General features: G+C 38.9%; 1 protein-coding gene across 7 annotated transcripts in view; it reads right to left on the reverse strand.

The window, feature by feature from the left end:
• Positions 1 to 38: 38 nt before the first annotated feature.
• Positions 39 to 20,418, reverse strand: part of Tasor2 (transcription activation suppressor family member 2) — a 45,487-nt gene continuing 25,107 nt past the window's right edge. For 2 of the 7 annotated variants that reach the window (XM_052157373.1, XM_052157372.1), the window contains exons 13-20: positions 18,922 to 19,360; positions 10,900 to 14,592; positions 8,119 to 8,244; positions 4,981 to 5,134; positions 3,402 to 3,507; positions 1,888 to 2,069; positions 1,373 to 1,487; positions 39 to 1,038 (exon numbers count right to left, since the gene is read on the reverse strand). In XM_052157373.1, the coding sequence (XP_052013333.1) occupies positions 1,035 to 1,038; positions 1,373 to 1,487; positions 1,888 to 2,069; positions 3,402 to 3,507; positions 4,981 to 5,134; positions 8,119 to 8,244; positions 10,900 to 14,592; positions 18,922 to 19,360 (4,819 nt within the window). In that variant the 3' untranslated portion in view covers positions 39 to 1,034. Of the gene's footprint in view, positions 1,039 to 1,368; positions 1,488 to 1,887; positions 2,070 to 3,401; positions 3,508 to 4,980; positions 5,135 to 8,118; positions 8,245 to 10,899; positions 14,593 to 18,921; positions 19,361 to 20,418 lie in introns of those variants that run through there. The other 5 variants (XM_052157375.1, XM_052157377.1, XM_052157376.1 and 2 more) reach the window with 5 other exon arrangements.

Below are 20,418 nucleotides of genomic sequence, written 5' to 3' on the forward strand. Positions count from 1 at the left end.
TAACATTTTGGATGGGCTTCAGTTTGGTAGTTGCACTGCCCCTGCCCCTTCTATGAGGAAAGCCCCCATTGCAGGGAAGATGTAGTCCAGAGAGGCAGAGGTTAGCATGTTTACACAGGTATGGGTCAGAAAGCATCATCACTAAGATTGGTGGTTTCCTCTTTCACTTTGTGATGTCAACTCTGCTGTCCATATTGAGAGAAAGTTAGTGCCTTCCTTTCTGCACCTTGCAGGGCTTTAGAAAGCCAAGACCATGAGTTACTAAAGGGCAATAAAGCATGACCAAAGGTCTTTCTTAAAGGGATCCTGGCAATGGCCTAAACCTTCCTAAGACATTGCACACAGACTACAAATGACTGCATTTTCAGAGTCTTTATTAAAAAAACAAAAAGACAACAAATCAACAACAACAACAACAAAAAAAAACCAAGCCAGGTATAAAAGCCTTTGTTCCAAATAGATAGTATACAATTTTTTTTCTTGTTTGTATTTTAAAGATTTAAGAAATTTCTAATATCATAAATAAAAGATTTCTTCAATTGAGTTCTTTGTAGTGCAGCATTAAAAAACCCAAGTGTAAAAGTGTAGAAATTTGTCATTTACAAAAAAAGTTTACATTATGTAGTGTTTCTTATGTAACAGCAAACAACCATTACAAATGATACTTTCTACAATGTGGTAAAACCTCTGAAACATGCAGCTCATCGCCTCTGACCACACGCAAAAACAGCTATATGTCAAAATACTTAGTTTTAGCCACAAACGTGAGGGTCTCAAGTTTTAATATCTAGCTCAATTAATAAGTTTGAACACATCATATTTAGGTTGAAAATAATTTACAACAATAGTCAACATTATAACCCAAAGCTAATGACAACTATCATCCATGATGAAATGAGACATTACAGCAAAGTATGAGAAACGAAACATTGATTATTCAAATGAGAGTTGTATGTATTTGGAGTTTTTTAGACACAGGAAAATACAAATTTCTTCTTGCTGTATGTACTCCATGTGTAGTCTCAACTCCAAAATCACCTGCAGGAACACAAAATTTGTAAGAACATGACCAAGAAATACAACTGGCTCAACTCTGCCTACTGGGGGAGGCCTGTGCGTTGTCACACATCATGGTGTTTGTTCACCAGGCCAACCCAGATTGACTACAAGTGACATCATTGGAGTAAGTTAAGTTAAAGCTGGCCAGTTAATCTCATTTGTGATAAGCACAGAAGTGACAGGAATTCTAGTCATAGGTAAAAATGAAATTTTACAAATCAGAGCAGTTTTTTAACAGCATTCTTTCCCTCAGTGGCACTGTCTGCCGCTAATAAGTCCAATTTTCAAGGGGAGTTTTACAAAAAGTTCTTACCAATAGCTACTCCTAAATGGAGCTGCTATCTTTTGTATATTTTCAGTGAAGTAGTTTATGTCTGTAACAAGGATTCCATTATTTTCAAAGATTTCTGTGGCCGCTGTGGGCTTGTCTGTAAAGGAAGAAAAAAAAAAAAAAAAACCTATGACAAAAGGCCAGGATTTTTCTTTCATCTGTTCAATCAAGGTAGCAGAATTCACTAAAGTGAGAAATGACTTCAGAGCAGCAGCACGGGTGGAGGGAAGACACGATCGACAACTGTACCAGCTTCAGAAAGCCAGGCGGTCCAGCTAAGACTCAGATGCGTGGGAAGAGTGGTAACTATAGAGAAACAGCCCTCAGCAAGCATCCCCTGGACGTACTAAGTGCCAGAACACACGCCACTCTATAGCTATGGACGCCATTGACATGTATCTAAAAGCATTTAGTAACTAACTAGGAAGGATATTTCTACAGCTGTCCAGGGTTAGCATTAGCTGAGTAATAAAGATTAGAATTTAGCTTATATTTACCTGTTAGGAAGACAGCAAACCTGGCACTGAAATGTTGAATTTGCAGGTTTAACAAGCATTTCAAAATTTCACCTTTTGTTGATGATGGAGAATCACAGTTGTGATAATGAAGTAAGTCAATGATATTTACACTCTGATATGACTTTAGAATTAAATTCTTTTTTTGTGCAATTGAATCTACCCTGTAATATACAAAGAAATTTTAGTGGCTTATTTGAATACACACACACACACACACACACAAACACACACACTTTAAATTGTGTATCTGGGTGAGAAGGTGCCTGTGTGAATGCAGATATCCTAAGTGTCCAGAAGAGGATGTCTGCTTACCTGGATCTAGAGTTAGAAGCAGTTTGGGCCATCCAATGTGTTGGATGCTGGGAACTAAGTTTGGGTCATCTCTCTTAACTACAGAACCATCTCTAAGTGTCTTTCATTTTAAATAGTTGTGTTAAAACACTCAGTCAGCAAGCCTGTGCTTTTTTCTTGATGTTCTTGTATTCACTGTCCTTAAGAGCTGCCTCTAAACATTATACAGTAATGACACCTTTAAAAATATAGATTGTAACCTTGAGCCTCATTCCAAGGCAAGAGTCACAACCCATGTAGTAGCTACTGCCACTTCAACCAGGTATGCTGGCAACATCAAGGTAATCACACACACAAAGACCACCACTTTCTCACTAGTCTTAGTAGACTTCTCCGCTAATTATATTTAAACCAACAATCTCTCATAGAAGTTGGGGGAAAGAATGTCTTGCTTCACAGTTCAGGTTGGCCTTCAGTTTGAGATATCCCCTTGCTTTGCCCATAGTGGTGAGATCACATTGTGTGCTGCCATGCCCGATAACAATTTTCTTAAAAAACAAAAACAAAAAACTAAAAGCACTGCCTTGATGCTAGGGATGTGTGGTGGAGTCAACAGAGTCTGCTGGGCAAGCATGAGGAATGAGTATAGATCCAGCATTCACAGACAACACATGTCATAGCACACATAACTCCAATCCTGTGGGGATGAGCAAGCCTCACTGGCCAGTCAACCAGCCTAGTGCAATGGATGAGTTGCATGGTCAGTGTGACCTCTGAAAACATAAGTTGGAAAGTGACAAGACAGCTGATGGAGCTCCATGCACACGAGCAGGCAACCTACACAAACGCATATATACCACACACATACAATTCATCACTGCTTTAGATTAAGGTGACTTTGCCTCCTGTTTAATGTTAAACCCTGACAACTCAATCTATGACTAAGTATCTAGCACCGAGCTCATTGCTAACTGTATTTCTGCAGCTTACGGCAGCAGAGCCTGTGGGTATTTTCAGTCTTGACTCAAAATGTTGCTGTAAATACTTTTCACTGAATGCTCTACTATAAAAACCAAATGCTAACCAACAGACATAAACCTTAGGACATGACACCCATGCTAACATTACCTCCTGGTGCTTGAGTTACACTAAGCACATCAACCATTGGGACCAGGGCTTCTGCACCCTTCACACACACTTACTTGACATCTTCCTTGAGCTTTTTATTTTCTCTATAGTGAAGCAGCCACTTCCATCTGCCATTTTCATTTAGTTTTTCTAGGATTTTGAGAATTCCCTTCAGTTGAACTGTAGAGTAAGTTCAGCAAGAGAAGATGTATCTTAGTTTTTGTTGCAAGGTCCATTGCCACTTATGAACAACAGACCCTTGTTTCCACCTTACACTGCTGGGCAGTACCAGAGACTCCACAAACTAGTTCTATAGATCATGCTATAATCATTTTATAGCAGGATCAATGCTCATAGCCATTAGGGAATACAGATTGCCACCTCAGATTCATGGCAGCACAGAACAGCAGTCATCAGGTAGACGAATGACCACAAGGCTCACATGTATGAGGAAAGGAACTTTCACTCACTGGGAGGAACTGGAATCTGAACAGACAATTTAATAATTGGTCTAAATTTCTCTGCAAACTCTAGAAATATAGTTCCCAAATGAACCAGCTATAACATGCATGGGTTATATATGCAAGGACTTGGTATCTGGCTTGTGCATACATGTTTATCGGGCTCTGTTCACAATAGCTATGAACTAGAATTAACATAAATGTCCATCAATTGAATTACTATATTAAAAGTATGCAGTTCAGCAACTGGCACAAATTATGCCCTCAATATATAGTGAGTGATTTCTTTTTGATGAAACAGTATTTGTATCCCTGGGAGAAGAGAATTGATCTAACTAGGTTTCAAAGTTAAAGACTGCCACACCAACCCCAGTAGATTCTGTGTGACAAAAAAGTTCCAGACTGAGGCGCTTTGACTCTGAAGGGGAGGAAGTCTCCAGGGAATGTCTATGGAACTCTATAGTTGGAGGAATAATTCTGAGCCATAGTTCTCAAAAGCAGATTTGTTTACCCTAAATTTCCTCTTTTCCTCTTTTACAAGGTGATCCTAAGAGCCTGGGCTGATAATCCCTTCTTTGAAGTAGACTCACTGACTGCAAACTCTTTAAGAATGGCAATGCTTTGCCTCATAGTCATTTACATAATTACAACCCCCCAACGTGCAAATTTATATGGCTATGCGTATGTAGATGAGGGTGGCTCTTAATCACTGTGGTGATTAAGTCAAGAAGTTTTTACAAGGTAAAAGCTAAATGTTAGGTAAGGATTTCTCATAGAAACTCATTAAGACGCAGGGGGTATAAGAAACTTCAAACTCTTTTTAAAGGTTTGCTGTTAACTACAAGTCACTCAGTATTCTAATCAGGAAGATTGATGGTATCTGTAAATTGATCCTCTAAATCTGTTACATGAGAAACATTGTACCTGATTGATTGATTTTGCATTTCCTTGTGCCAAATTGTTAAAATTGTGTCTGCTTCACTAGATACATCTTTTGAAATTGTAATACCAACTCTTCATGTATAAAAATCCTTACTTTAGAGCTCCTAAATACATTCAGATTCAAGCCACCTCTGTGGTTGTTTTTGTCATCTCGTGGAACTTGTGCCTCTTCCTGAAATCCAAAGTCCCCCCATCTGTCTGAATCCCCCCAACCCCCCCTCCCCCCGACCTTCCGCAGCAAAAGACCAACCTAATGTTAAACTTTCCAGTATGACATCATCTGATACCACAAAGCCTCCGGATCGGAACAGCTCTTGGTATGTGTCATTTGGAATGTCTTCAGGGCTGTCCACTCCAGCAAAGACCACACCAGGGAAATGCTTTAGCTTCAGTAGAGAAGGAATCTGTTATGACATAAAAGGACTTCCATGAGGAAAGGCACATGCGGCAACAATTAACATTCCTATGGAAACAACTAGCCTCACGGGACTAAGCAACTACTAGATTCTTGGACTTCCCATTTACAGCTGCCCATTGTTGGGTTAGTTGGACTACAAATTGTAAGTCATCACAATAAATTCTCTTAATATATAGAGATATTCTTAAGTTCTGTAACTCTAGAGAACCCTGAGAATACTCAGGGAGAATAGTGTGGAGAATAGAGAATACTTTGGGAGAGGTTTGGCTTTGCTTTCAAAGATAATCTTATATCTTAAAATGACAGGGTTTGGGTACTAGAGGAATCTTGAGCAGAATGATTAGAAAGATGGAGCAGGGGGCAGAGGTGAGATCTCCACCTTCTCTCTGGAGGGGACCAGCTAGGAGCACACAGGGCCTAAGATCAGTGGAGCAGCTGGTATGGAAGTCTTTCCACCCACCGCTATTTGTACCAGGGAGCCAGGAGACTCCACAGCCTTCTGTGCACAGCCCACCAGGAGGAAGTGATCTCCCAGCAGGCTTTCACTTTTGAGCCACAGAGGTGAGATATCCACCTTCTCTCTGGAGGGGACCCAGTTAGCAGCACACAGGGCCTAAGATCAGTGGAACTGCTGGGATGAAAGTCTTCCCGCCCACCATCATTTGCACCAGGGAGCTGGGAAACTCCACAGTCTTCCATGCATAGTCTGCCAGGAGAGAGAGAGATCTCCGAGCATTGCTTTCACTTTTGAGCTCAGAGGAGTAAGGACAGAGGCTTCCAGGCCCACAGGAGGAAAAAAAACTCCAGCCAGAGACAACAAAACCAACTAGCACCAGATGGCGAAAGGCAAGCACAAGAACCTTACCAACAGAAACCAAGGCCACGTGGCAACATCAGAACCCAATTCTCCCTCCACAGCAAGTCCCGAATACCCCAACACACTGAAAAAGCAAGAGTTGGATTTAAAATCGTATCTCATGATGCTGATAGAAGGCTTCAAGAAAGACTTAACTCCCTTAAAAAAATACAGGAGAACATTGGTCAACAGGTAAAAGCCCTTAAAGAGGAAACACAAAAATCCCTTAAAGAAATACAGGAGATCATGGATCAACGGGCAGAAGCCCTTAAAGAAGAAACACAAAAATCCCTTAAAAAATTATAGGAAAACACAACAATCAAGTGAAAGAACTGAACAAAACCATCCAGGACCTAAAAGTGGAAGTAGAAACAAGAAAGAAATCACAAAGTGAGAGAGACATCTCTGGAGATTGAAAACCTTGGAAAGAATCCAGGAGTCACAGATGTAAGCATCAACAACAGAATACAAGAAACAGAAAAAAGAACCTCAGGTGCTAAAGATACCATAGAAAACATTGATTCAACAGTCAAAGAAAATGCAAAATGCATAAAGCTGGTAACCCAAAACATCCAGGAAATCAAGGACACAACGAGAAGACTAAAGCTAAGGATCATAGATATAGATGAGAGTGAGGATTTACATCTTAAAGGCCCAGTAAATATCTTCAACAAAATTGTAAAAGAAAACTTCCCTAACCTAGAAAAAGAGATGCCCATGAATATACAAGAAGCCTTCAGAACTCCAAACAGACTGGACCAGACTAGAATGTCCACCCAGCACATAATCAAAACACCAAATTCACTAAACAAAGAAAGAATATTAAAAGCAGTAAGGGAAAAAGGGCAAGTAACTTATAAAGGCAGATCTATCAGAATCACACTAGACTTCTCACCAGAGAAGATAAAAGCTAGAAGATCCTGGGCGGACCTCATATGGACCCTAAGAGAACACAAATGTCAGCCCAGGCTACCATACCCAGCAATTCTATCATAAAATGCTTCTATCTCATATTTCAATTAATTTAACAATGTTTTACATGTCTACCACTTTACTCAAGTTTCCAAGAAAATTGTCAATTTTAATGTGTTTATCTGAAATATTTTCCATGTAAATTTTTAATTTTATCATAAAGTTTTTACTTCCCTTTTCAATAAATGAAAAAAATTAATAAAAACAAAAACAAAAAAAAAATTCCTATGGATTTCAAGGACCATGGACAGCTGAAAATCAAATATCTTCAGTCAACACAACTGACTGACAACTTTGAAACACAAAGAGTAGTTCTGACCTCAGGAGTGGCCATGAGTTCAAAGTTAATTAAAAATAGGACTTTATGCCAGGCAGTGGTGGCACACGCCTTTAATCCCAGCACTTGGGAGGCAGAGGCCAGCCTGGTCTACAGAATAAGATCCAGGACAGCCAGGGCTACACAGAGAAACCCTGTCTCGAAAAAACAAAAGAAAAAAAAAGGAGGACTTTATGAATAGTTCATGAAGCCGACCAGTGGTGGCACATGCCTTTAATCCCAGCACTTAGCAGGGAGAGGCAGGTGGATTTCTGAGTTCGAGGACAGCCAGGGCTACATAGAGAAACCCTGTCTTGAAAAACAAAAGAAAAACAACAACAACAACAACAACAAAAATAGTCCATGAAAGAACATGACTGAAATTCAGGGGACCTATGAATAGCCAGGTCATATAAACTCATTCTGTTTCCAGCTCACCTGTGGTGCCAAACCCACCAGGCTCCTGACACTGCCCACTGACAATAGAAATATGAGCCTAACTACTGTCCACAAACTGCTTCTTGGGGATAAGCAATTATTTGTCAACTAGCAAGTAAATATTCCATAAGTCCGTTTAAAGCATGATTTTCTTACAGTCAGAAGTAAATCTTTTCATAGTTCTCCTTCAGTTAACACACATTATCGACCTGCCCTACAGAACCTGGGCGATTGATTCTTCAGTGTACTACACTGTACTCTCATGGAGTTATCTTCCCATTAAAGGATCAATGGAGGTATGCCAGCTATACCCTACACACAATAGCAATGATGGTGATGCACTATACCACAGAACAGTCTCAGCGCTTCGAACACATTACGAACTTACTTGATGCAGATGTGAAATCATGTCTTCATTTTTAATGACAACTAATAGTGTTTCATTTTCTCTGTGAAGAGCTTGACAGAAATCCAGAAGTTCAATTTCTTTATGGCCTCCTTTCTTTAGAATGCTCTGAAAGATTTACAAATAGCTATTACTTACAATGGATACTTGGAAAGAACTTTTTGTTTCTGGAGACCAAAAAAAGTCTCTCTCTACAACCTTGGCTGCCCTGGAATGCACTATGTGGACCAGGCTGGTCTCAAATTCAGAGATCCAGCTGTCTCTGCCTCCAAGTGCTGGGATTAAAGGTGTGTGCCACCGTGCCCAGGTACAACTATTTTTATATTCTATTAAAATCAAGCCACCAGCTGGGCATGGTCATGTATATATTCTTGGTACTTAGGAGACTGAGTTTTAGGCCAGCCTCAGCTCCTTAGTAACACATCTCAACACGAAGCAAACAAAAATATTTAACAATACGTTAAAAAAAATCAAATCCTATTTCTAAGGCAACAGAAGTAACTACTGGTCTTATTACTAAATAAACACACACACTATGAACTGGATTTCAGTTTTTAGTTAAAGAATTATTAGTATGTATTTTGTGTATATTTGTTAAGTGGGTGCGCACACATACATGTCATGGACTACAGATGAAGGCCAGGTAGAAGCTTTCAGGATTTGGTTCTCTCATACCACATGGGTCGTAGGGCTCAAACTCAGATTGCCAGGTGTGTTATCCAGTCCCTTTTCTTACTGAGCCACCTCAACAGCCCAAGCAAGAAGTTTATTTTAATGATAAAGCAGTTTATAAAATATCAAAGGCTGCTTTAAAAAAGAAACATTCCAAAATAATCCACATACATGAACTTTCACATTCAAAGACAGGTTTGCTAGGTGTTTACATGATGCTGTTACTTTTAATATATAGCTAGAGCTTTAGCAACTTACCAGTGCATCCTTTACTACTACTGAGAACCAACTTGTAGAGTTCATTGTTCCTTGGCTGTCTACATCTGAATAAAAGGGTGATGCCCTTTCCTCAACCCTTTTCTCCCCTATGCTTCTTATGGAATACTTCTGCATGAAGAATTAGTTTGCCATTGGACACCCCAACTATACTCCACACACAGTCAGAACATTCATTTATTGTCTTTCTGATGTATTACTTTGTCTGCCTTGGATCTCCAAGCAGGTGAACATTTGACTATTTTATTATCACTCAAAAGGGACAGTATAATTTTTGATGAAGTTCTTTTAATAGTCTACTGAAATACTTAAAGACTGATCTGTCACTGTTTGCAGATCCTCATCTTACAAACTGTCCTGCATCCCACCACTAAACAATAGTTCAGGATGTTTCCAAGGCTTAGAAAATTCTGTCCTGTGAGATAGAATCTTCAAACTGTTATTCTCCCATCTCAGTCATCCAACTGCTAGGATTTACAGGAGTCGGCCACCACACCCAACACACATTGTGCTATTGAATGCATATAATTCTCAAGTTAATTTAATATGTGTTCATTTCCTCACTTAAAAATTGTACCTTTGTACAAATGTGTTACTCTTTATTATAAACAGTGGCCTCATGGTGAAATACTGTCAGCATTTTCAAACCATTCAACTGTCCATGAACAGTTATGCGTTACTGGGTGGGTGCTGGGAACCTACTTCACATCCTCTGTAAGAATAGCCAAAATATTAACTGCTGGCCCATCTGTACAATCCCTGTTAGTAATATCTTTTAAAAAACATTAGTGAGTCCCTTCCTAGCACTGCTCTTTCATGTGTCTCGAACCTCATCTCTTGACAGTAAACTCTGTCCACTGGTGCTGACTGGCCTCCACCACCCTGCAAGGCTGGGCTCTTGTCCCAGCTGCTCCCTCTGCCCCATACCTTGTGTTTTTTGCCACCCCGTTTCTCTCTGGACCACTAAGCCCTTCGTAGGGTGTATCTGAATTAGTGTCAAGATTACTTTTAACAAAATGTTCCCATGGTAGAGATGCCTTTACTTCAGAAGTTATTACCTACTGTCCTTCAATTATCATAAATGAAAAAAGACATTTGCTATGTGAGTCCTGTGTAAAAATCAATGTGGGTGCCAAAGTTGATATTGAGGTGTCTTCTATTGATCTCCACCATTTTGATAGAGAGTTTTCCACCTAACCTAGAGCTAATCTATATAACTAGAATGGCTGGCCAGCAAGCCCCAGGAATTCACAAGTGTTTGGACTACATGACATGTACACAGCTTTTTGTATGAGCACTGTGATGAGGCCTCTGTATGCTTGTATGGCCCACATTTTACTGATTGAGCCATCATCACAGACCTGGAATAAAATTTTCTTTTCAAATATTGAATGGTAAGAATGTGGCCATTGAAAACTAATGTAACCATGGTCAAAGTCTGACACCGGGAGACTAGCATTTATCTTGATTCAACATTAGTCTTTTCACTTTTGCCATGTTGGAATTTTTTTTTTTCAAGATAGGGTTTCTCTGTGTAGCCCTGGCTGTCCTCGAACTCAGAAATCCGCCTGCCTCTGCCTCCCAAATCCTGGGACTAAAGGTGTGCGCCACCAGTGCCTTCCCCCATCCCCCTGTTGGAATTTGTTCCATTTGAGTTATTGACAACAATTGCCATGTAGTACACAGATAAGAACAGAAACCAAATACTATCACATCCCATACCATTTCTTTTTAAGCCCAAACTTTTAAGTTTATTACTTCTAAAATAAACTAAAGTGAGAAGATATGGTAGTATAGAATAAACTAGTACTTTACCTTTGTTCTTAAAAAGAATGACTTATCTTCTGTTTCAACGAGGTAGAACCAGAAAGGGCTCTTACAAGCCTCTCTCACAACTCCTTTTAGTTTGACCTGCAGCGTGGTACACAAGTCTGTGATCACATCTTTGTAGGACACTGACTGTCTTGGCTGGTATGTCTCCTGGTAAACAGCTTCTACAGAAGCTACATTTAGCTCTTTATCTTGGGAAACAGTTTGGTTGTCATTCATCATTATTTTATTAAATTCAGCATATTCATTTAAAATAAGTGAAATATCATTTCTAGATTCTTTTGAAGTACTGTTGTATTTCAGTTTATTGAGGTGGAATGGAAGAATCTGACTTCCTTCAGAATTTTTACGATTTCTACTTTGACTACATTTTTCCTTCCAGAGAGAGCAAGAGCCGACTAGACTTCTGGGTGAGGAGTGCCTTCTGTGATGACTCTGCTGCCTGGTGTCTGAGTGTATGACTGTCACCAGAATGGGGCTTCTGCTCTTGGGTGGAAGATACACCGAGGCCTCAGATGTTTGGGTGGAAGGGGATGTTCCAACAGAGATTTGGATGAGCGATTCCTTCGGGAAGATGTTGTTGGAAGGGGAAGATTGATGAGAATAGCCCTTTATCACTTGCTTTAGCTTATGATCAAAACGCAAGTACTCTAGGTCCAATGTACTCTGAGTAATGTCATCTGTCACATGCCAGGTGCTAGTCCAGGAGCTGAGGAGGTTGCAGTTTGCACTCACATTCCGACGCCTCTTCAGGCTATGCATCCTTCTTGTTGTATCTTTGAACTCTTTTGTTACAGTAAAGTTAGCATAAGTCTTGGGGATACCATGGGAATCTGGGATCTGGATGTAGCATGGCATACACTTATTTGGTGAGATAGGACATGGTTCTGTTTCCTGGTTTCTGGGTGGGATGTGTGTCTCAAGCTCTGAAATTTTGCTAGAGCAGGCCCAGGTGTCATCACTGTTGTTTAAGCTTGTGAAAGATTCACAGTTACCTTTTATTGCTTCTTTTTGGTTTGGGGGATTACCTCTCAAATTCTCCACATCAAACTTGCAGTTTGTACAATCAAGAGAATCCTGAACACAGTCTCCAGAACGTGGTCCACAGCACATGGGAACATTTACACTTATCTCTGTATCCCTGCTCAGTGTTTCAGCATCTGCCTTGGTTTCATGGCCCATGCTAGGGCTTTCACTGAAAGTATGATCTTTGTAGACGCCACAAACAGAGTCAACAAGTTCTGGGACAAAGGAAGCAGAAGGATCTTCACTGATACTTTTACTGAAGTCTACTGTATTTTGGCAAGAATGAGCATCCTGGGAGAAAACATCACCATTCAAGAACTCCTTTACTTCACATATTGTGTCCTGCAGCACATGAATTGTTTTTTGTTCATCTTTTGTAGACATGGAGTTAGAGCGAAGGCCAGTAGCACTGAGATCCATCCTTTCTTCATGTAATTCAGTTCCAATATTCTTAAGTAAACTGGCCATTCTGACTACTGGGATTTCCTGTGTTTGAAACCCTGGCTCTACATTTACAGGGTTTGTAGAATAGGTGCACTGAGCACTGTCAGAGGAAGAAACAAACTTTGAGGCTTCTGGATGAAAGCATGCCTGCACCTCAGTTTTGTCAATGGAGGCAGAGTTCTCTGTCCCCACCTGCACATTACGATCAGCTTCTGTTTTTACATCACTGTCACAGACACTTTTCTTCATGTTTTCAGAATTAGTCTGTTTTAATGACATATTCACTATTCCACTTGTGGTTACAGAAACCAATGTGTCAGAAAAAGATTTATTTTCAACGACTTTTCTAGGACTAGGTAAGGGTACACTGGACTCCAAGGCAAGGTGTTTTATGTCCATGTCTCTGTTCTCCATACAATCTGCCTCCAATGAATTTCCTGCTTTTACAGGTTTCTCAAGAGGCTTAAAATTACCTCCATATCTGGCAGGCGAGGTAGGCTTATTTAACTCTGTATCATAGCACTGCACTTTTTCTGAGAAAGGCACATGCTCACTGGGGATACTGACCTCGGTTACTTGACCAGGCACAGCAACTCTACCTTCTACTTCTACTGTGTTAGTTGGTATCTGTGGCATTTCAGCTGAGAGCTGCATTTGCTGAGCTAACTTATCTTGTCCCTTTGGACCAACAAGAAGACTTTCTTTTTCTGGCATAGTTACATCTCCTGACTTAATATGGGACAACTTGTTAGTTTTCTCAGACTGTGAGCCATGGAGTTTTAAACAACATGGAGATGACTGTCTGTCTCCACTCTGTAATATGGGATCAGGACTTGAGGCTGGTGACACTTCTATTAGAGGGCCAAAGGGAAAGTCTGAGGTGACATTAACTTTCTCTGTAACCTCAGGGGTACAATTTTTTAATGATTCTTTGGATTCCACGGGATACACTGACATACAGCTAGCTGAATTTGTTTCTCTGTTTTTTATGAGTCTCTCTTGTCTTTCTGGTTCAACTATTTCTTCAGATCTACTCTGCTGTCCTACATTTGATACTGGGACTCCCTGCATTTGTTCAATTTCACCAGCTGCTATCTCCTCACTGGGGCTTGTAGGTGGTGATATTGTTAGAGTCAGATTAATATCAGCATCATCCCCTGGCAACTCCATGCTAACCTCTTCCTTATTCATTGAGCTATCAGTTCGTTTGGGAAATACCGCCAAGTTAAATGTTTGCAAACTCTTGTCTTGGTTTAGACTACTGTTGTCACTATTCACTATTTCTGAAGAGCCACCTGCTACATCACTCATTGCTAGAATACAGTTAGGGAACTGCTGTTCCCGCAAGGGAACAGAGGTTGATGAGACTACTTGCGATGGTTCTAGAACTTCATCTGAAGACATGCTCAAGCCATTCTGAGTCTGTAGAGAGGTATCTTGAGGGCACATTGTTTTATTACTGGCTAACGAATAACTAGAACTTTTAACTAATGAGAATGCCTCCATTATCAATCCATCAGCTGATGATGTCAGAGGAGAAATCTCTTTCTGTAATAGACACAGACTCTCAGGAGGTGTTTCCTTTTTTATGGAATCAGCAGAAAGGCACTTACTACCTTTATACTTTGACATGGCAAGAGAAGGAACATCCCTAGCACTCTGTGTTTGTACCTTTTCCAATGCAGACACAGGACACTGAATACCCAAGGCAGGGGATACTTGTTTAACCAGTTCAGTATTAAAGCCTGCAGGTTTGTCAGTTGTATTTACTTCTGTATGTATTGGTACATTGGCATTTTTTTCAAAAGCAAGAGTAACTGGCTCAAGATTAACCATACATTCCACATTATCCTCCCTCCTTTCTACAGAGGGTGGACATTCATTTTTTATGTGGCTTCTATGCTGGATAACATCCTGTACAGCACCTGTTTTTATCAGCAGTGATGGGTGAAAAGTATCAACTTTGTTCTCAAGGTTGTCGAACACAGTCTTCTGACACATCGACTCACTGCTGGTCTCATCATGAGCTGTGGTCAAGGTGGCTTGTGTGACAGACTCATTATAAGAAACCATTTTTGTGTTCTGACAGGTTTTATCTTCACTGGGAATATAAGTTCCATTACTTTGGGCACTTACAACACCAGAAAGCACAATATTAGAAGTCTCTAGTTTTTCTGGTAATTCTTGTTTGGCTTTACCTCCAGTTACCTGAAATGACAAAAGGTTTAAAAAAAAAAAAGTTCAACAGATTAAGAAAAATTACATATATGAAAAACGGCAAAAGTTTTGTTTTCTCAGTCTTACTATGTAAGAAATCACGAGGGTAGAGATAAACAAACCCGTCCCATTAGGGATGTGTTTTTTCTTTTTTTTGTGGTGCCAAGTTTGAACTTAGGCCCTTGCATACTGTAAGTGAGCGCTCTACCACTTAGCTATGCTCCAACTTGTGGGGGTAGTGGCATATCCCTGTAATTCCAGCATTCAGAGGGTGCAATCAGAAAAACATTAAGTTCAAGAAACCTGGCTATAAAGTATGTCTCAAAGAAACAAGCATTTAAAAATAAAAGAAAAAACAAACATCAGAGACCAGAATTCTATAGTTTATTAAACCAGCCTACTAGATCTTAAATGTGCCAGGTGTAGTGGTGAATTCCTTTAACACCTGAAAGGCAGATGCAGGCAGGCAGGCAAAGAAGATCTCTGTGAGTTGGAGACCAGCCAGGTCTGCATAGACCTTTCTTAAAATATAAACATGCACGCACACACCCTACTCCCAAATTTAAATGTCCCATCTGTCATTTAAGAAACGGAGCATTAGAAAAGTAGTAGTTTTTAAATTTGCTGTTAGTGAAAAGGTAACATTTAAAGCCAAAACTAATCTTTTCTGCTTGAACCATAATTTCCAACTATACCATACAACCACTTGACATCTGGAACTTTCTCACAAGATAGCAAATAATTACAATCCCATGCACTCTGAATAACTGATTGTGCATGTAAGGCCTGAATTCTTAAGTATCTTTGTTTAAAGCTGGAGAAAATTATTTTTCACTTCACTTCCTCTCATTCTACAAAACAATAGAAAATTTGTCAATATGACTTCATATGGTTAAAGGATTGAGTTAAACAGTATTAAATGGAACTTAGATTAAGTATGAGCAGGACATCTCAGAACAATTCTGATAAGAAGTTGTTTTGCTAAAGTCTCCACGTGATCTGGTCTAGACCAGGAAAAACAGGAACTGATACACTTTACTACAGGTGCAGTATTTGGAGCACCAAGCTCAGACTGCCACGCCTTGAGGCCTACGGTAGAAGATCTCTACTTTACATATCATAAAAACATTTCTGTCTCAACCAAAGAGATAGCAACTTGAGTAATCAGGAACTATGATGTCAGTTTTAAAAAGAGAATGTGAAAGAAAATTCTTGGTGACAAGTAACCTGAGAACTTTCTTGAAGTACTCCCAATGACACCATGCCTGCAAGTATCCAACCAAAACTCTAAAACACACTATGCCTCTTAGTGAAATGCTAGCTGCGACAATCTTGATATATTTATAATATTATATATACCTAAATATATATATTTATTACATATGTATTATATATAAATATATATATTTAACTACAGGTACAATGGAATATTTCTAAAATAACATCTATTTAAAAGTTGGCCAAGTATACACCTAACCACAAACAACATGCTATTGGCTTCTAGTGCCTTTTATCCTAAAATATTCTTTACACCACAATGTGTCCATTTATGCAACAAGGGAAGGCTATAGCTCAGTCACGTTTTTTATTTGTAGGCATAATACCCAAGAAAGAGCACTACTCCACCTCACTCCCAAAATTCTTAGAAGCCTAAACTAAAGCATCTGTCATCTGAAAATCTGAAACCTAGGATGCTTGCTTTGAAAGGCCTCTAAGTGTTGACACGATACTTAAGCTTTGTGTATTGAATTATTCCAAGTGTGGGGTTTTCAGATAGTGATGACCAATGAGTTAAGTCTGAGCAGTATTCTAAACTCTGAACATTTCTCAGTATTTAACCAGCATATGCTAGAGATTATTAAAAACTATTCATTTTAATTACTTTATTTTTCTCATCAAATAGTCTATTTGCTAGTAAACAATGTTTTACACAGGTATTTTAAGTATAATTTTACTTAATATTTAAACTTTAAAAAAATACTATTTTTTTCTTTTTTTTTGAGACAGGGTTTCTCTGTGTAGCCCTAGCTGTCCTGAAACTCACTCTGTAGACCAGACTGGCCTCAAACTCATAAATCCGCCTGCCTCTGCCTCCCAGAGTGCTGGGATTACAGGTGAGCGCCATCACCGCCCAGCTCTATTTTCATTCTTTAATTGAATATGTACTTTGGACATATTCAGCCCTTAGTTCTCCCCTTCCACGCTTTCAAGACAGGATCGCATGTAGTTGAGGCTGACTTTGAACTCCCTGATCCTACTGTCTTTACATATCAAGTGCTGGGATTACAAGCTTGTGCCATGCCTGTTTTATACTTTATTTTTTAAATAATAATAAATAATAACAATAGCCATCATTATTGTTGTTGTTATTATTATTATTATTCCTTTTGTCAAGGTTCAAATATGGAGATCAGAGGATAATGTCTAAAGGGTTGTTTTGCTTTCCACAGAGGATTTCAGGATCAAAGTTAGGTTGTGGGACTTAGATGGCAAATATTTTTACCTAGTGAGCCATCTTATATATCTTTATATTCTTCTTTACATTCTATTTTATGTTTTGAAAACATCACTCCTAAAATTAAGACTGGTAATTGTCTCATTAAATTATTTGTCGAATCAGGTAGTGAGCACATGCTTTTATCCCAGCTCTTGGAAAACAGGGGCAAGGGCAAGTAGATTTCTGAATTTAGGGCCAGCCTGTTATACAAAGTGAGTTTCTGGATAGCCAGGGCTACACAGAGCAACCATGTCTTGGAAAAACTGTGAAAACAACAAAAATGATTCTGTCTTAACAAAAAGGCACTTAAGAAACTAGTATGAACCTACATACTAACTGAAATATACCTCACTAAAGTATTTTGTCATTCTAATATCTAGTTCTCTTAATCAAATTTTATTTATATCTTTAAAAACAGGACAACATTTCTGAACCTCATTTTCAAAAAAAAATTACTTATGTAGAAAATATTCATCAGACATGCATATAATTACATCCAAAGATACTGGCACAGAAACAAATAAGATTGTTTGGATCTGAATTTTGGTTTTGCAATTTATAATGTGACTTTAGACAACTTCTTTAGCCTCAGTCTCTTCATCATAGTCTAGCTCTTTTTTATTCATTCATTCATTTACCTATTTATCTATTTAATGTGTGTGTGTGTGTGGGTGCGCGCGCGCGCGCACGCTTGCTTTACTTGTCTTGTTTCAGAATTAACTAAGTTTCTATGAGTAAAGGGCTTGGAACACTGGTATACAATGCTACAGATGTTAACTTTGCAAATAAAGATGGCCATTTGAAGATACCTTCCTAGGTTCATTCTTGCCCTTCCAAGTCTCCCACTGACTTCATATGTGAGAACAAGTTCTGTAGGTGCTGTTCAAACTGTCATGTTATTCTAGACTAAAACCTGGGCCGTGAGCTTTAGAAAATTTTTGTTACACTTCCTTACATACAACAGATAAAATGTGGATTATTTCGCCTGACTGAAAATGAAGGAGTAAAACAAAGTATGCTTTCCACACTTAGAAAATAATTACCCAGAAATAACTTTTCTTTAAAGGTGTGGTATGTTAGATTTCAATGATCTGCCTTCCAAACTAATTCAAATATAGTCAATTTTAGTCTGCTTTACCAAAGTCTACAAAAGCACTACTAGTATTACTAACATTTGATCCTTAATATCTAGGCAAACCATAAGTTATCTGTGTATGTTCCTGTGGTGCATGTGTATGTAGGTCAGAGGTCAATTCTGGTTTCTGTTCTTGAGGTTTTATTCATCTGAAGATATTTTTTCTCCCTGGCCTAGAGCTCACTGAACATGCTAGGGTGAGTAAACCCCAGGGGTTAGTCTGTCTCTACCCATTGCCCTTCCCCCTAGTGCTGGGGTTATAGATGCACAGAACCATGCCTGGACACCGGAGTTGCAAATTTGAACTCTGGTCCATTAGTTGTGAAACAAGCCATTTATCCACTAAACTATATGCCTCCCCCCAGTTAGTCACTTCTCTTAAAACAGGTTCATAGTAAGTAATTTGCCCCAAATTATAATACTATTAAGTGACAAGCTGGGTTCCTACATATCGGATTCCTTTCATCTGAATTCAATTAAGATGGTAGATAAAACCTAGCTGTGGATAATGAGAGGAACACTTTATAAAGTGTTAACTTAAAGATTAAGTTTGGGGAATTAAAATATTTTACTTAGCTGAAAGACCCATTTTCCCCCTGAAATAATAATACCTTGTTTTGAATATGTTTACATTCAAAATGAAAAATGATCAAAAAAATTAATACCAGCATTTAAAACAGCATCTCACCTCAGTATTACAAGAATAGATGAAATTCTGGTTTCCTGAAGTATCCAGGTGACATTCCCCTGTAAATACTTCTTTCTGGTCATTCTGTACACAGAGTTCCAAGTCTCTGGTAGTTGGTGGATTAATGAAAGGAAGCACGCGGTTGGGTCCAGGGAAGGTCATGGTGGCATGACCAATGTGTGTTTCCTTAGTCTCCAACAGAGGGTCTACAGACCCTCCAACTGAGGGTCTTTCCACATTGGAAAACTCCTCAATTTCACTGTGATCCAAAGATTCTAAAGACCTATTTATGCATACATATTTTGCTGGGTTTTTGTGTTCTACTACCTTTCGAGGTGACCCGATGGCTTTGTTCTTTTTGCTGTAGAACAGAGCTACCCATATATGAAGTAAAAGCTTCACATCTTCCATATTTTCAGGCCAATCAGTGTTCCAGGGTCTAAGATGTTAAAGAAAATGCAAAAATTAATGCTACTTTTAGTTAATTACCATAAACCAGTTCCTCTATCAATAGCTTTTGTGCTAATTTTTATTTTAAAAATTACAAATATAAAATAATAAGAGTTAATTTAACAAATAATTATGAAATTATTACCCATTCACTTTAAAGAGAAAAAACCAGGGATCAAAAATGGCATCTCTTAATTCTCAGTCTAGCATTTGTCTTTCATACTACCCAAATGCACTCTGGACAGCCTATCTATTGTGGTACTAATAGTTCTAGCAACTCTCCAGATTCTTATTACTTTAGTTTGGCCGAGAATGGGTAATTCACTTAGTTTTCATTTTTGTCTCTTATAACAGTTGGAAAAGTACAATGATTAGAATATTCTCTGGGCAATGTAGTAAAAACTATATTATTTTCAGATTTTAGTTCTAAATAGTGCTGTGAAACTTTAAGGAAAGATACAAAACATTTCTGGCCTTAAACACAAGACAGCAGACAGCTGCGGTGGGCTGAACTGGGGTTAGGAGAACTGCAGAGTTAGGCTACAGTAATACAGAAATCAGGCTAATTAGAAACCAATTATCTGTGTGAACCCATGCAAGGAGAGAAATCGGGTAATGTGGAATCTCACTTAGTTAATATAGAATGATTCACAAATGCTGAATGACATTCTGTAGTGTTAATTCTTCTTGTTTACAATAATGGCTACCACTTATTATGGTGGGCAAGTCACTACAAAAGCACAGTAATATATTGATAACTGTCAGGACAGCTACCATTAAAGCCAGACTAATCCACCACTGACATCTTGAAACTTGTGATATAGACCTCAGAATGCACCAGAATCTGCAGCTCAATGAGCGTTCTAAATGGACTGAGAATCACTGCCTAGAAGCACATACTTCTGTTACATTCCAGGTCATAAAAGGCAGTAACTAAAAAAGCCATTTTAATTAATTTAAGCTCCAGAAACCTGTAGTGCTAATAAGTCTATTATTGTTGCCATGATTCCATCTTCTTTTTACAACAGGGTTTCTCTTGTTGCCCTG

Source organism: Apodemus sylvaticus, chromosome 14 (genome assembly GCF_947179515.1).
Source record: "Apodemus sylvaticus chromosome 14, mApoSyl1.1, whole genome shotgun sequence".
Classification (NCBI taxonomy): Eukaryota; Metazoa; Chordata; class Mammalia; order Rodentia; family Muridae; genus Apodemus; species Apodemus sylvaticus.